Below are 13,842 nucleotides of genomic sequence, written 5' to 3' on the forward strand. Positions count from 1 at the left end.
TCGCTGGTGCGAAAAGTTCGCTTAAGGCAAGAAGACAGTTTGGTAAGTGCTTGGAGGGCAAAGAGTTGGCAAGTGAAGAGTCCTGCTTGGGCTCAGAGCGCCGGCAACGCTGCCTCCTCCTCCTCTTGCTCCTTCAGTATTGGGACCTTGAGAGTTGCAAGGATCTGGCCAACTTTAGGACCAGCCTGGGGTCCCCGCTGCCCCAGGCCGGCTGGACTGCCATTCCTAGCACTCCTGAGGGCCTTTGAGCACCCTCTGGGAGGTCCAAGTTTCCCCTCCATGTTGCAGAAGCTTGCAGTGCAGGACTGTCCTGCGGCAAAACCGTGTCAGCAGAGGCAACCCAGATTTGATCCTGGTGAGTTTTGCTTAGGGGCTCCTTACTGGTGTGGCCAAGGAAAAGACCCTCAGGCCGGTCTTTGCGCACGTGGGCTGGGATTGTCCTCAAAGAGAGGACCTCTTCTCCATCGGCAGCAGGTCTCCAGCCTGAAGAGCGAACTGCTCTGTTTCAGCGCCATTGCGAAAGTGACGAGGAAGACCTGCCCGGCCGAACGGCAGCGTCCCATCGTCTCCTGAGGCGGAGGAGCAGCATCTCATAACTGGGACCCACCGGTTGGACTGCAGCTGGAGCTGCAGCGGCTGAGAACCTAGCTCATGGGATGAGCTGCTTGCCTTCCACACGGCGTCAACCTGGAACCCAAAGCTTCCTGGAGGACGAGGCCCTGGAAGGAGATACCCAGGACGGGGGGAGCCTTGGCCCAGCCCAGATGTTCTTGCAGGAAAGGGGAAGATGGAGGAGTGCCGCCATTCTCTTCGGGGCAGGGCCACCTGGCCACCAGGCTACCATCCTCTCTTTTCCAGCAGCAAGCAGATAATCTCTGGATGAGGCTGCAAACAACTTGGTCAAGGCAGTGACACTCTGGTGACCTTGTTTCACCCCAAACGTGTTTCTCAAGCTTGGCAACTTCAAGATGTGTGGACTTCAGCTCCCAGAATCCTCCAGCCAGCATCCTGAAATTGCCAAAGTTGATAAGCACCAAGACAGAAAGATGCAGCGAAGGTGGTGCTGAGAGGCCAGTCTCTCATAGGTTGCCTCTGAAAATACCTTCCACAGAAAGCAGTATGGCGCTGAGAAATAACAGGCACACCCATGTGTGTTTGGCTCTTATGCTGATGCTGTTTTTAAGAAAGGGCAAGAGGCACATACAAACAACGTGAGCATCAAGCTGGACTTCTGGAGAGCCTGTCTAAAGCCAGTAAAAAAGTCACAGCGGCTGGGCCGGGAGAGAAGCCTTGGCCTCAGCCAGCCTCTGAGCATGCTGGGCTCAGCAGGGTTTCCCTTGCACCGATTCTCCCCATCACTGGCGACATGGGGCTAGTTGGGCAACTCTCCCAACCAAGCTGTGTATTTTTTTTCACGCACGTGCAGCATCTTCTCAGGGAATTCATGGCAGTTACCTGGTTTCATTTTCTTTTTACCTTTTAAAGAGATGAGGATGTCCATGCGATCGCTCAGGTTCCCGTTTGCCAGTAGCCAGAAGGCTAAAAATACACATGGTGCAATGTTGGGCATAGAGGAAGCAAGCAAGGAAGCTCAGCTGTGCTCCCTTGGCTGGGTGACCAGGCAAAAGGCTGCAGCCAAGCAGGCTGAATACCCTTTGAGCAACCCCCCAGGGAGTTCAGGCCTTTCCATAACCATAGTTAGCTTCATGCTGCAAATCTTCCCCACGTTGGTTTCATTCTTGATTGCTTGTGTGTATATCCTGTGTCTCCCCCTAACAAGGTGGATTCTCCCAAAATAAAAGTTACATATGAGGTAGCAGTTTCAGCAACGTTGTTAGCATCACAGTTTCAGATAGGCTGTGCATCGCGGGTCTCTGCATGAGGAAGGAGCGTCTTTCATGCATGTGGCCTGCTGAGAGAGAGAGACAGACACATACAGAGACAGGCAGCCAAGGAGGGCTCTCTGGAGCCCTTCCAGCCTAATCTGCATGATCGAAAGGCAGTCCAAGTGGCTCCTTCAACCCTGGGCCATCTGCAGGACGGACAGCTGCCCTCCTGCCTTTCCAAGGGCTTCTCTTAGCAGCCCCGGCTGGCCAGTGCTGCCCCTTTGCGAGCCTGGCAGTCGGAGCCTTGCCCCACAGGCAGGCAGGGTGTCTGAGTTGCTCATGGCTGGAGGGAGGAGGATGCTCTCTGCAGCCAGGTCCCCTCTGGAGCCTCTGCAGCTGGCATTCTGTCCCGCCACGTGCCTGGCTCAGCCCCTGGAGGTGGCCAGCAGACGGGATGGGGGGAGGGCAGCCTCTCCTTGGCCAAAGAAGCGCTTTTACGGCAGAGTGGGGAGGGGAGGCTGGCTGGGGCCTTGTGCTTCTGTAGGGGAGACCCTTTACTGGGGAAGATCTCCCCCCCACACACACACTTTTGGGTTGGTGGTGAGGAACAGGCCCACCATAACAGGGTGGAGCTTTATTTTTCTTTTCTTTTGCCCTTATTTCCATGTTCTTTTGAGAATCCTTTTCTGAAACGGAGGATGAACTTTACCAGCAGCAGATTCTGGATTTCAGGCCAGGACCTTGGGACAAGGGCAGTTCCCCCCCCCCCCCGCAGTGCTGATGCAACTGGGTCCCCCTGGGGTGAATTTGGCCCACCACCCAATGTCTGCAGTGCTGCATGGCCGGTCATTTCTGGAGCCATCCAGCTAAGCAGGACAGGAGAAGGCAGCTCCCTGGGCAGATCTTCTGAGGGGGAAGCTGCCCAGGACGATGGATTCATTTGAAGGAAGGAGCCTCATCCAGCATCAGGGAACCCCATTAACTTTGTGTCCCACAGAAGATCAGTGGAGGAATATTTCCCAGGAAAGCAATTTTCCAAACTTATCAGCTGACATTTGCCTTTCCTCACCCATTTACAAACCCAGGTTGTTCCACCAGCTGCATCAGAAATCATATTCCTTTCTGTAAGAGATACAGAGTAGATCTAGCTTTGATCCAGAGATGCAGGACTGGGCCCACCGGCCCTGGCCCCTCTTCCACGGACAAAGGGGGCCCCAACTGTGGGGCTTGAGGGCTCTGAAGGGGGGGGGGCTTGGGGTAAATAGGGTCCGCATCTGGGCTCCTTTTGCCTTTTTTTCCTACAAATGGAGCCGCCAAAGAGGATCAAAGGATGCGAAAGAGAATTAAATCTAATCTAGACTCGGAATTCGAATTACAGCCGAATTGCGGGAGAGGGAGGCCGGAGGGGGTCGGAGCTTTGCAACGCGCTTCCTCCCGCGGAAGGGAGGCTTCACTCGGGGGTGCCCATGATCCACAGCTACTGGATAACGACTGATGGGAGATGGACTTGCTGCAGGTTGCCACGTTCGCTTTGCCCCAGCCTGACCGAGGGAGGCAGACGGGAGGGATCGACTACAAAGCCCATCCTCTCACTCCCTCTTGCTAAGGGACTGGACGGTGAGGAACCGCCTCTCATGGGGGACCGCGCGCTTTCCTTTCTGCGGTTGGGAACTGTAACCGCCCGCGGGGCACGGCTGGCCACGGCGCTCGGCCCGCCCTGCCACTCCCGGCGCCGGACGCCAGAGGGCGCCGTGGCGGCCAGCCGGGTCCTCTGGCTCGCGCCCCCCCCCCCAGGGTTGCCGCGCGACGGAAGCGGGAGCCGGCAGCGGATCTCGCGAGGCTTGGCTGGCACGGAGCTCCTCCTCCCTCCCTCCCCCCGCGCGGGTTGGTTCCTGCTGCCTGAAGGGAGCGCCGCCGCGGGAGGAGCCCAGGGCGTTGCGGCCGGGCAGGCGGAATCGAGCAGGTAGGCGCGCCGGGCGGGCCGGGGGCGTCTGGCCCCCGCGCGGCGGGGCTGAGGCGGCGGCCGGGCCTCCCTGCGCGGCCGGGACTGCAACTCCCGTCGGCCCGCCGACCCGCGAGGCATTCTGGGCGGGCGGGGCGGGAGCGGCGGCGCCGTAGAGCTCCGAGCGCGGCCCGGTAAGGCGGCCCCGATGGCGGCGCTGCGCTACGGTCCCCGGGGGGCGCGGAGGGGGGCGCGGGAGGGCGAAGCAGCGCCGGCCACACTTGAGTCTCGGCGGGGCGGCTGCGGCTCGCCTGCCCGTTCCCTGGCGGGCTCCGGGCTCTACGCTTAGCCCGGGCGGCCCTTCCTCCGCGGCTCTGGGCAGCTCCTCTGCCGGCGTCGTCTCAGCCCGCGGCCGGGGCCCTTCCTCCGGCCGCTTCCCCGGGGGGCTCCGGCCTCACCACCGCGCTCCCCTCTTCGGTGACGGGGCACCCGGGACTGGCCGAACGGGCCCGATGCCCGGCCTTAGGCCGGGGCCCCCGGCGTCGCCTTCCGGAGAGCGAGGAGGGGTTCGGCCTCCTCGGCGGGGCTTTTGCGGCGGGCTCCATTGGCGCTGTCAGCAGCGCGGAGAGTCGCGTGGCGCGAGCTTCGGGAGCCGGGAGCCCTTCCGGGGGAGCCCACCCCTGAGCCGGCCCGCGCCGTCAGGTTACTGCCCGCCGTGCTGCACGGACCAGAAAATAGGTTTGATTTAACGGCGAGCAGCTGGCTACATGCAAGTACCGCTGTTTCTGCCCTCGGACACGGAAACATCCGGAAAAAAGAAAATGTTCGAAATTGGAGGGAGGCCCGATCGAGGCCAGGTCGTTGAATTAGAGCTTCGTAGTTCCATCCCTGGGGACAATTCCTGCACAAGCAGCCAGCTGTATATGCCCGCTTGCCTGCACGTTTATATTCAACAGTTTGTCATGGTTTAAAAAAATGACGGATGGGTCATGCTGAAGGCATACATGAGAATTTGAATAGATGGGAACAATCTGTACTGGAAGTCACTATTTGATAAGGTTTGCAAGTGAATAGGCAGGCATGGATGTAGCTGTCCTTTCACGCTGGGACAGTAAGAGAGAAAGGTAGAACTGTTCGGAGTTGAACTTTACGCTGGTGACTTCATGGACACATCCAGATAAAGCCAGAAAGATGAAAGGCATTAAGCCTTGAACCTAGAAGCTTTGGGGTTTGGTTGACCATTGGCATGGTTCCGCAAAGCCTGGGAATTGGCCAATGACAGCCTGACTTCCATGACTGCCTCTTGTGACTGATCCAGGGTCATCAAGCCAACTGGAACGTTTCCAGGCAACCCTAGTCAGTGGGTTCCTCTCTGGAACATTGGAGGAGATGGACAAGGGCCCACATTGGTTTGCCTTGCTTGGCTTGGGAACTTAATAGGTTGAAAGCATTGTTAATTATGTAAATCAGCTTTATATAAATTTGGCAATCAATACTACACTTTGCAAATTCACTCGTCCAAATGCTCAGTGGAAAGTCTGTATGGAGCCCTGTTGGCTATTAAATGGCAGAACACTGAAATGGTCGAAGGTCAAAGGTTATAAATAGAAGAGACCTCTTTTGCAACCTTGCCAGAGCAGATGGACTGGATGTGATTTCCTAGGCACAGTTCACACTGGCCCCTAATCTCTTAATAAATATAGCTGCCTTCCTTGGGGATAGCTGTTTCTATTTACCATTGTAAGTCACTCCCTTGCCTTCAGTTGAGGTTGGTTTGGAATGCCAAATTCTCTCACACTCCTTCGTTATGTCTTACAGATTGCCCTTGTTCCTGTTTATGAATAAATAAGTAATAGACCATCAAATGTAATGTTTATACACACACACACATACACACATTTCTGGTGTATACATACAGTATAAGAAGTCTTAAACAAGTAATAGCAGGGTAGCATACTGCAAGATAAAGCACAAGTGAATGTTCTTTTGTCTTGTACTCTTCAAAACACAAGCCTGTAGTGCAGTTTTCACAGAGAATATGTCTGTAAATATATTTTCTAACCTTCTGAAGGAGTGTCAGACATTCTTAGCTTATCAACACATCAGATTCTAAATAAGTATTTGTTTTGCTGATCACAAGTCCAACTTTACTGTAGTCTGTGCTACTTTGAACTTTCAGCACATAGAAAATTATGATTAACAAACACATTTTATAATTTTTAAATCAAATTACTCAGTTTTTAAGTTGTTTAATTTTGAATTTGTATCTCTACTTTTAAATTGTTTTTGGCATATTCAGAGCTGGAAAAAAAGCTCACCTTAAAGTAAAATACTACCTTCTGTTATGACGTCAATACAAGCTTTGACTTTGTGGATGCTGCTGACAATCTAGAATATTTCTAGAATATTGTGGCTAACCTTGAATATTCATTCCTCTTTGGAGCATATAGGGCTGTCTCCTCTGCTTCTGTAGTTATCTGGCCAGAAATGACGACTGGTTTGGGTTTCTGCAATGTGTTGAATTTGTCCTGAAATGTCTGTATTATGTAGTATCTAAATTCCATACTTCAAGGATGGCGATTGAGCCATCTTGTTCGCAGCATTGAACACTAGAACTTGAAAGATTTAAAGACTATTAATTCTGAGAACATTTTGCATTATTTAAAGTAATTTAAACCTTCTAAGAAAATGTAATCATTGTTCACATCACGACTGTGATGGCGAACCTTTTAGAGATTGAGTGCCCAAAAACCGCCTGGCCCGCCCCTGCTCCACCCCGCCACGCCCTCTCTGCCTCCCCCTGGCCCGCCTGCCCGCAGGGCCACCTACCACCTCCATGGCCCACCGCAGATTGCCATGGCGGCCCTGCAGCACCATGGCAGCCACGCCCTCCGCCTGCGCCGAGGGCAGAGTCTTATCCCTGCTGCCCGACTGCCATGTCCTTGGCTGTGCTGCTCCATGCGGGCTGTTCCTGGGGGCAACTCTCCTCCAGGGGGGCTGCTGGGGAGGAGGGGGAAGCGGGGCTGGGGCGACGGCGTGCATGCCCACAGAGAGGGCTCTGAGTGCTGCCTCTGACACGCCTGCCATAGGTTCGCCACCACTGAATTAGGACATTTGTTTCTTGCATTAAACCCTGCATTTTCTTTAGAAATGTTACGATCCAAATAAAAAATACGTAGTAGTTGGTAAGTATGTTAGTGGTTAGTTTTGTACATTTATGCAGTGTCCTTTTTGTAGAGGCAACTTCGCAAAATAAAGGCAGGTGGTTCATTGTTTTCACCTAAATGTCGTTGATAGGCTGAAGAGCAAAAAAAAAAAAAAAAAATGCTTGCTAAGAATATAAAGAATGAGAATGAGCTAATGCGATTACAGGCAACTGGAAGTAAGACTAGATAGGTAATTTAGAAAATGTACGGCTACAGTTTCGGAGAATTTGTGTATCTCAGCATGTGATGTAACATCGACACAGGGTGGACTTTCGGTGTGATGACATCAAGTTGGCTGCTTTGTTCTGTGGTAGAAAGGAGAAAGAGGTGCCAGATTGATGCTTTCAGCTCAGTGATCCCCATATTACCTTAGATATGGAGATTTTTTTTAAATGTAAAGGATTAGGCAGCATCCTGACCATTGAGGAGTGCATAAAATGCTGTAATCCAAATAGCTGCTGCCTAGCTAGACCACAGCCCAAGTTGGTCCAAATGATATATGAACTCTAAATAGGATTTATACTGCAGTAGCATATCTTGACTATCTATTGCTTATTAGAATATTTTTGCAAAATTAAAAATTCTCTTTAAAAATACCTTCCTCCTGATGTCTAGCCTGAATCTTCTTAGGTGAAGTACTAACTCCGTAGTTCGGCTCCTGCTCAACTCCTTTTTCTTTGGAACAACCCTGTGAATATTTAATGTGGCTGTAAAAAGTCATAAATGAGCTGCTGCAGTGCTGGAAGCTGTAATCCTGTAACTCTTCAATTCTGTCCCCTGTGTTGTTATCTTCTCCTTTGGCAAAGTGAGAAACCCCCAGTTGCTAGATTCTGTCTTAAGCACCTGCTCTGCAGAAGAGGCTCTGCCTCCCCAGGTTTTGCTTGAGATGCTGTAAAGGAACCACAGGAGGGAGGAGGAGATGGCAGGCCTGGATGTACAGCACGGCCCACCCTTTGGCAGTCCAGCGCCGTTCAGTTTGATTATAAAATACCAACAACAGCTTTGCCTATTGTTGAGTCATGAATTTCATGGTTGAGTCATCTTTGGGCTTTAATATCCTTTTTTTTGTCTTTTATTCATAGCGCTGAACAACATTTTTGTGTCTAGGTTATAATCCCTTTATTTGCACCCAGTGTACAGCAACAAGTTAGTTATTAAATATTGTTTATAAATAAAGTTGTTTATGTGAAAGGTCCTTTTAAAAATAACAGTGTACCCAAGAAAAATAATTTAAATATTAATTGACTAGAGAACAAGAGCATTTTTTAAAATCATACACAAATATTGATGACTGAATCATATTTAACCCTTTAACCCTGGAAAACATTGGGTATTTTATTGTGCGGTCACCCCACCCTGTATAAATCTAGGGACGAATAATGAAGCTTGTCCTGTTTGAGCCTTTTCAGGCTGATTCCTTACAGCACTGTTGCTATAGCAATGCACGTGTTACTGGTTTTTTCTGCAGTCCTCATCATGGGTGTTGGTTTGCAGAACACACAACAAGCAGGGAAAAGAGTGTAATCTTAATCTATAGCATAAATCTTCCTCTAGTATTAACTTCAACTGTTATTGTTTTTCCCTCTGTTGCTTTGAATGTCTGCATTGACATGCAGATGTATCATCCCTAATTAAATCTTGAAATGCCTTTTTAAAATGTCCACAGTAAGTGCCATTGGAATTTTGTGCTGTTGTCTTCTTAGTCCAGAAAATGAGAATCTGACAGATAAGGCAGAGTCTGCAAAGGATGTTTTAAAACAGCGGTTCTCAACCTTTGGGTCGCGACCCCATTTGGGGTCGAACGACCATTTTACGGGGGTCGCCAAACAACGTGATCCGCCATTTTTTCCCTCGGGGCGGCGCTGCCGCGCATGCGCACCGTGCGTGGGGGCGCCCCCGCACATGGGGGGTGTCCTTATGACCGGGGTCGCCGTATAAAAAGGTTGAGAACCACTGCTTTAAAAGAATCAAAACAACTGTATGTATATGTGTATATAGACCTTCTCACGTACATACATAAAGTTTTATATGTGAGTTTCAGTAAAGGGTTGTCACATTTTATTGTACCCATCCATATAATAAGGCCACCAGTGGGGAAATTAATTTAGATGTTGTTTTCTGGTCATTGATACCAAGTGATCAGTCATACTCCTTACAGCACTTTACAGTCATCCCCAAATGTCTGTTGGTTATGCTGATTATGTGGATCTATTCCGATCGGATTTACTTCTCATTTTAGGAAATAGTCTTGGTTGCTTTAAAGTAGATGACATGGCAGGGAATGGAAAAGAGGAGAGGCGACCTCTTGGTTCTCTTGAATTTCTCAGAAGCACCATTGACCACGGCGTCAGAAGACGATGGTTCGAAACTGGGGAGTCCCTTAGATTTTGAGCTGAAATACAAATAAAAGTCTTCATTTGGTGGAATTAACAAGTTGAGACAAATATGTACAAACACAATGAGATTTAATCCAAGCAAGGCAAGGGTCAAGGAAAGAAGGCAGTTCCTCCGGACAGAGGAATGTCTCTGTCCTTTAAGGACTGTGTTTGCTGTACACAGACATGAGTTTGCCTAAAGGAAGCCCAGTTCTGGGGTTATTTGGGGAGAATAACATAGTCTTATCGTGACTATTTGGGAGTCACAGCCATTGCGATCAGTGGGCATTTCCCTCGGGCAATTGTGTTGTCAGTATTTCACCAGGAGCAGTGGAAAACAGGTATGAGGTTGGGGTCTGGAAATGCAGTTTAATAAAAGACGGTGATTTTTTGGGACATACGCTTCCTTTTCATTTTAACATACCAGGCTCACAAATAATTAGTAAGAATCCAGTTCTAAGGAGTTAGTGAAGAGGGATTTGGGAAAGCCGACTGTTGGAAGAAGAGCGTGAGTTCAGGGAAGGATAAGCTGCGTCTGGTGGCGAGTGTTGCTGACTTGCTGACAGAACCATTTTCCTGCCTGTGCAACAGTTCAGCCAGCCAATTCTTAATCCCCAGTTTGCAGGAAAGAGATATTGCATGTGTGGTGGGATTCCCTTCGGTGGGGCAAAATAGATGGTTTGCTTGGTCTAAACATCGAATCCCTGAATTAGCAGCTTAGAGAACTTTGCAGTAGGACTTTGACAGGCAGAAAAGGTCTGTGAGTGAGGGAAGGAGTTCCTCTGCCATTTTGCCAGGAGTCTCTGACGCAAAAGGCAACCGGGATTCTTCACACAGCTTTATTTTGGTGGTCTTAATGCAGCAGACACAGAAGTATATTTTCCCTTTTAGAGAGAAAGAAGTTCTTCATTGAGGAGGCGAGAGGTAGGCTTTGATTTTGGTCGTTAATGCATAAATCAGGAAGGTGTGGTTTGTTGTGGTTGTTTAAATTTATTTCTGAATTAAATTTATATGCTGCCCATAGATGTTGGTACGATAAAGCCACTGTTAAGTAATAGATTTCTTTTCCGTCCTAGGACTGATGGCCAGTCGGTAGGCCAACATGGCGACCATGGTTCCACCTGTGAAATTGAAATGGCTGGAGCACCTCAACAGCTCCTGGATCACGGAAGACAGCGAATCGATCGCTACCAGGGAAGGGGTCTCCATCCTGTACGCAAAACTCGTCAGTAACAAAGAAGTGGTCCCCTTGCCTCAGCAGGTCTTCTGCCTCAAAGGGCCCCAGCTGCCTGATTTTGAACGCGAGTCCCTGTCCAGCGATGAGCAGGACCACTACTTGGACGCCCTTCTTAGCAGCCAGCTGGCTCTGGCGAAGATGGTGTGCTCGGACTCGCCCTTTGCCGGGGCGCTTCGCAAGCGCCTGCTGGTCTTGCAGCGCATCTTTTACGCACTGTCCAATAAGTACCACGATAAAGGCCGGGTGAAGCAGCAGCAGCATTCTCCGGAAAGCAGTTCGGGCTCCACGGACATCCATTCCATCAGCGAGCGGCCCAGGTCAAGCACGGATGCGCTTATAGAAATGGGGGTCCGGACCGGGCTGAGCCTGCTCTTTGCGCTGCTGAGGCAAAGCTGGATGATGCCGGCGGCAGGACCTGGGATCAGCCTTTGCAATGATGTCATTCACACGGCAATCGAGGTGGTCAGTTCCCTGCCTCCTTTATCTCTAGCCAACGAGAGCAAGATCCCCCCCATGGGCCTGGACTGCCTCTCTCAAGTCACGGCCTTCCTTAAAGGAGTAACGATCCCCAACTCCGGAGCGGACACCCTTGGGCGAAGGTTGGCTTCGGAGCTGCTGCTGGGCTTGGCGGCTCAGCGCGGCTCCCTGCGGTATCTCTTGGAGTGGATTGAGATGGCCCTGAGTGCGTCGGCCGTGGTGCACACCATGGAGAAGAACAAGCTGCTGCAGACCCTGGAAGGCATGATCAGTTTTGATTGTTTCATGACTATTCTAATGCAAATGAGGCGGTCATTGGTACGTATGCACTGCTCTCAGGTGAAATGAAAGAAAATCTAGGAATTTGTAGCTTCTTTGCAACTAGAGATGGCATAATATCGGATGTATATCCATCCTGTCGACCTCATCTATGGTTGATGGCATTGGAACAGTTTTGAAAAGAGTTGATCATCTTTAAACCATGGCATCAGTAGCAGTTTAGAACTGTGTTAGGTATTCCTAATTACTTTAGAGATGCTTCTACTTATTTTCTGGTTAATAGCAGCTATCAAGAAAAAGGTCTTGTAATGTTAGTAGCTTGAAACATTGGCACCTGTATTGCCTGTCTCTAATTTAGCAGAAGCAAATAAAAAAATACAGGCATTCTGGTGTAAAACTAAAATAAATTAAAAATAAAATGGTGAAGACGATGCATACAATTATTTGCAAAAATAATAAAGAGCTGGTCCAATCTGGGCCGGTCACCAAGACCAGAGGTTTAATCTTCCAAGCTTTTGGACTGGTGCTGGAGCTCATCCTTGGGGAACTTCTCTCTAGCAGAGTGTCTGCCATAAAGTGCTGTTATTTTGAGGAAAGAAATTTCTTTTTAGTCTGTTTTATTTGGGGAAACGTTCTACTGCTTGGTTGGTGAGCTATGTTTATATATTTCTATATGTGTGCGGTTATCCTTCAGTCATTACTCTTCTGTAACTCATTTTACAGGGATCGTCTGCAGACCGAAGTCAGTGGCGGGAACCAACCAGGACCTCCGAAGGGCTGTGTTCGCTCTATGAGGCAGCCTTGTGTCTCTTTGAGGAGGTACGTCTGCCTAGCCATAAATTAAGGGTGAAAAAAGCCTGTTTCACCTTCTTCCAGTCGTGAATTTCTCACTCCTCTAAAAGTGCGAAGGAAACTTGGTATGTGTCCTTGATTATGTGTATTTTGACTCTGTGGTTTTATTTCATTATTTATTGAATTTCTGTCCTACCTCTTCCCAAGATTGAAGGTAAATTAACTGTTACAGAATATTGAAGAAATTATATTTATTGAATTCTGGCCTGGCTTTAAATTCAAAAGTATTAAAACAAGCCCAGTTATAGCAGGCCTGCATCTGCTTAGCCTATGCCAACTGCTAGGAGAAGGGAATATGCAGCCACTGATACCTCTTGATCTTTCTCTTTGGAAAACGGTCTTGGGGGGGGGGGGTTTCAGAAATCTCAACTGAAACTTAAAAGATAGTTCTGTCTTAACACACTCGCCCTTTTGGTCATCATATCTAATGCGGCCTGTGGGATGAGATGGAAAAGTGGGCTGAAGTGAATCCCCAGATCCAACCTCCCACAATCAGATGCGCTCAGATTTTAACTCTGTATCTGAGAATTCCTGAAACTGAAATCTAATGATCCATCAAGTGCCAAATGGGGGAAGATGTGGAGTTCACTTGAGTTAATGAGGCAGCTTGATAATTGCCTACAGATTAGGCCTGTTTGTTTTAATAGGTGTGCCGGATGGCCTCGGACTACTCCAGGACATGTGCCAGTCCAGACAGCATCCAGACTGGGGAGACTCCCATTGTTTCTGAAACCTGTGAGGTGTATGTCTGGGGCAGCAACAGCAGCCACCAACTTGTGGAAGGGACCCAGGAGAAAATCCTTCAGCCTAAGCTGGCTCCAAGTTTTTCTGATGCGCAGACAGTGAGTATCTTTGGACAGTGAGGGTAGATTGCTTGGTGTGGTAAAAAAGGATCAGCTGCCAATCTTTGTCTTTTGTTTTTTCCCTGCCATAGATTGAAGCTGGTCAGTATTGTACCTTCGTAATATCCACGGACGGCTCCGTTCGGGCTTGTGGCAAAGGCAGCTATGGCCGGTTAGGACTGGGTGACTCCAACAATCAGTCCACCCTGAAGAAGTTGACTTTTGAACCTCACCGATCAATCAAAAAGGTGTCGTCTTCAAAAGGCTCAGATGGCCACACGCTGGCATTCACCACCGAAGGAGAAGTCTTCAGCTGGGGGGACGGCGACTATGGGAAGCTGGGCCACGGAAATAGCTCCACACAGAAATACCCCAAGCTTATCCAGGGACCTTTGCAGGGAAAGGTAGGCCGTCTGTCTTGGCTTTCAGAAGGTTCACATCACTGAGTTTTTTATTTCTCTGTCTTAGCCTTTTTGTCCACGTCACCCTTTTGTAGCCCAACCTGTTAAGGAGCTTTTCCATCTAGGGCTGAAATCTAAACTATTTTCTAAAAGGAGAACTTTCTTCCCCCGTTGTCCAGGTGGTGATTTGTGTATCAGCTGGGTACCGGCATAGTGCTGCTGTTACAGAAGATGGTGAATTATACAGCTGGGGAGAAGGAGACTTTGGCAGGCTAGGTAACGGGAATAATCTCATGTTCCTCTTTCTTTAAACAGTGCTAATTAAGACAAAAAGAACTTGCTTAAAACAGGTTAGAAACCGATTCTAGGGGCAAGGCCTAAAGAGCAAAGTCCTGCAAATGGCCT

The 13,842-nt window shown here is 49.4% G+C and overlaps 1 protein-coding gene and 1 long non-coding RNA gene across 9 annotated transcripts in view; both read left to right on the forward strand.

The window, feature by feature from the left end:
• Positions 1-64: 64 nt before the first annotated feature.
• On the forward strand, positions 65-1,816 carry LOC120306564. The gene is made up of 2 exons (XR_005556344.1): positions 65-355; positions 510-1,816. It is a non-coding gene; the product is annotated as an uncharacterized LOC120306564 (long non-coding RNA).
• A 1,843-nt stretch (positions 1,817-3,659) lies between these two features.
• Positions 3,660-13,842, forward strand: part of HERC1 (HECT and RLD domain containing E3 ubiquitin protein ligase family member 1) — a 52,851-nt gene continuing 42,668 nt past the window's right edge. For 7 of the 8 annotated variants that reach the window (XM_039340035.1, XM_039340038.1, XM_039340042.1 and 4 more), the window contains exons 1-6: positions 3,660-3,789; positions 10,426-11,381; positions 12,066-12,161; positions 12,842-13,036; positions 13,129-13,440; positions 13,617-13,713. In XM_039340035.1, coding sequence (XP_039195969.1) covers positions 10,452-11,381; positions 12,066-12,161; positions 12,842-13,036; positions 13,129-13,440; positions 13,617-13,713 — 1,630 coding nt within the window. In that variant the 5' untranslated portion in view covers positions 3,660-3,789; positions 10,426-10,451. Of the gene's footprint in view, positions 3,790-3,943; positions 3,963-10,425; positions 11,382-12,065; positions 12,162-12,841; positions 13,037-13,128; positions 13,441-13,616; positions 13,714-13,842 lie in introns of those variants that run through there. The other variant, XM_039340036.1, reaches the window with a different exon arrangement.

The sequence above is a fragment of the Crotalus tigris genome, unplaced genomic scaffold, assembly GCF_016545835.1.
Source record: "Crotalus tigris isolate CLP2741 ecotype Arizona unplaced genomic scaffold, ASM1654583v1 scf7180000017741.1442986301:2390832, whole genome shotgun sequence".
Taxonomy (NCBI): Eukaryota; Metazoa; Chordata; class Lepidosauria; order Squamata; family Viperidae; genus Crotalus; species Crotalus tigris.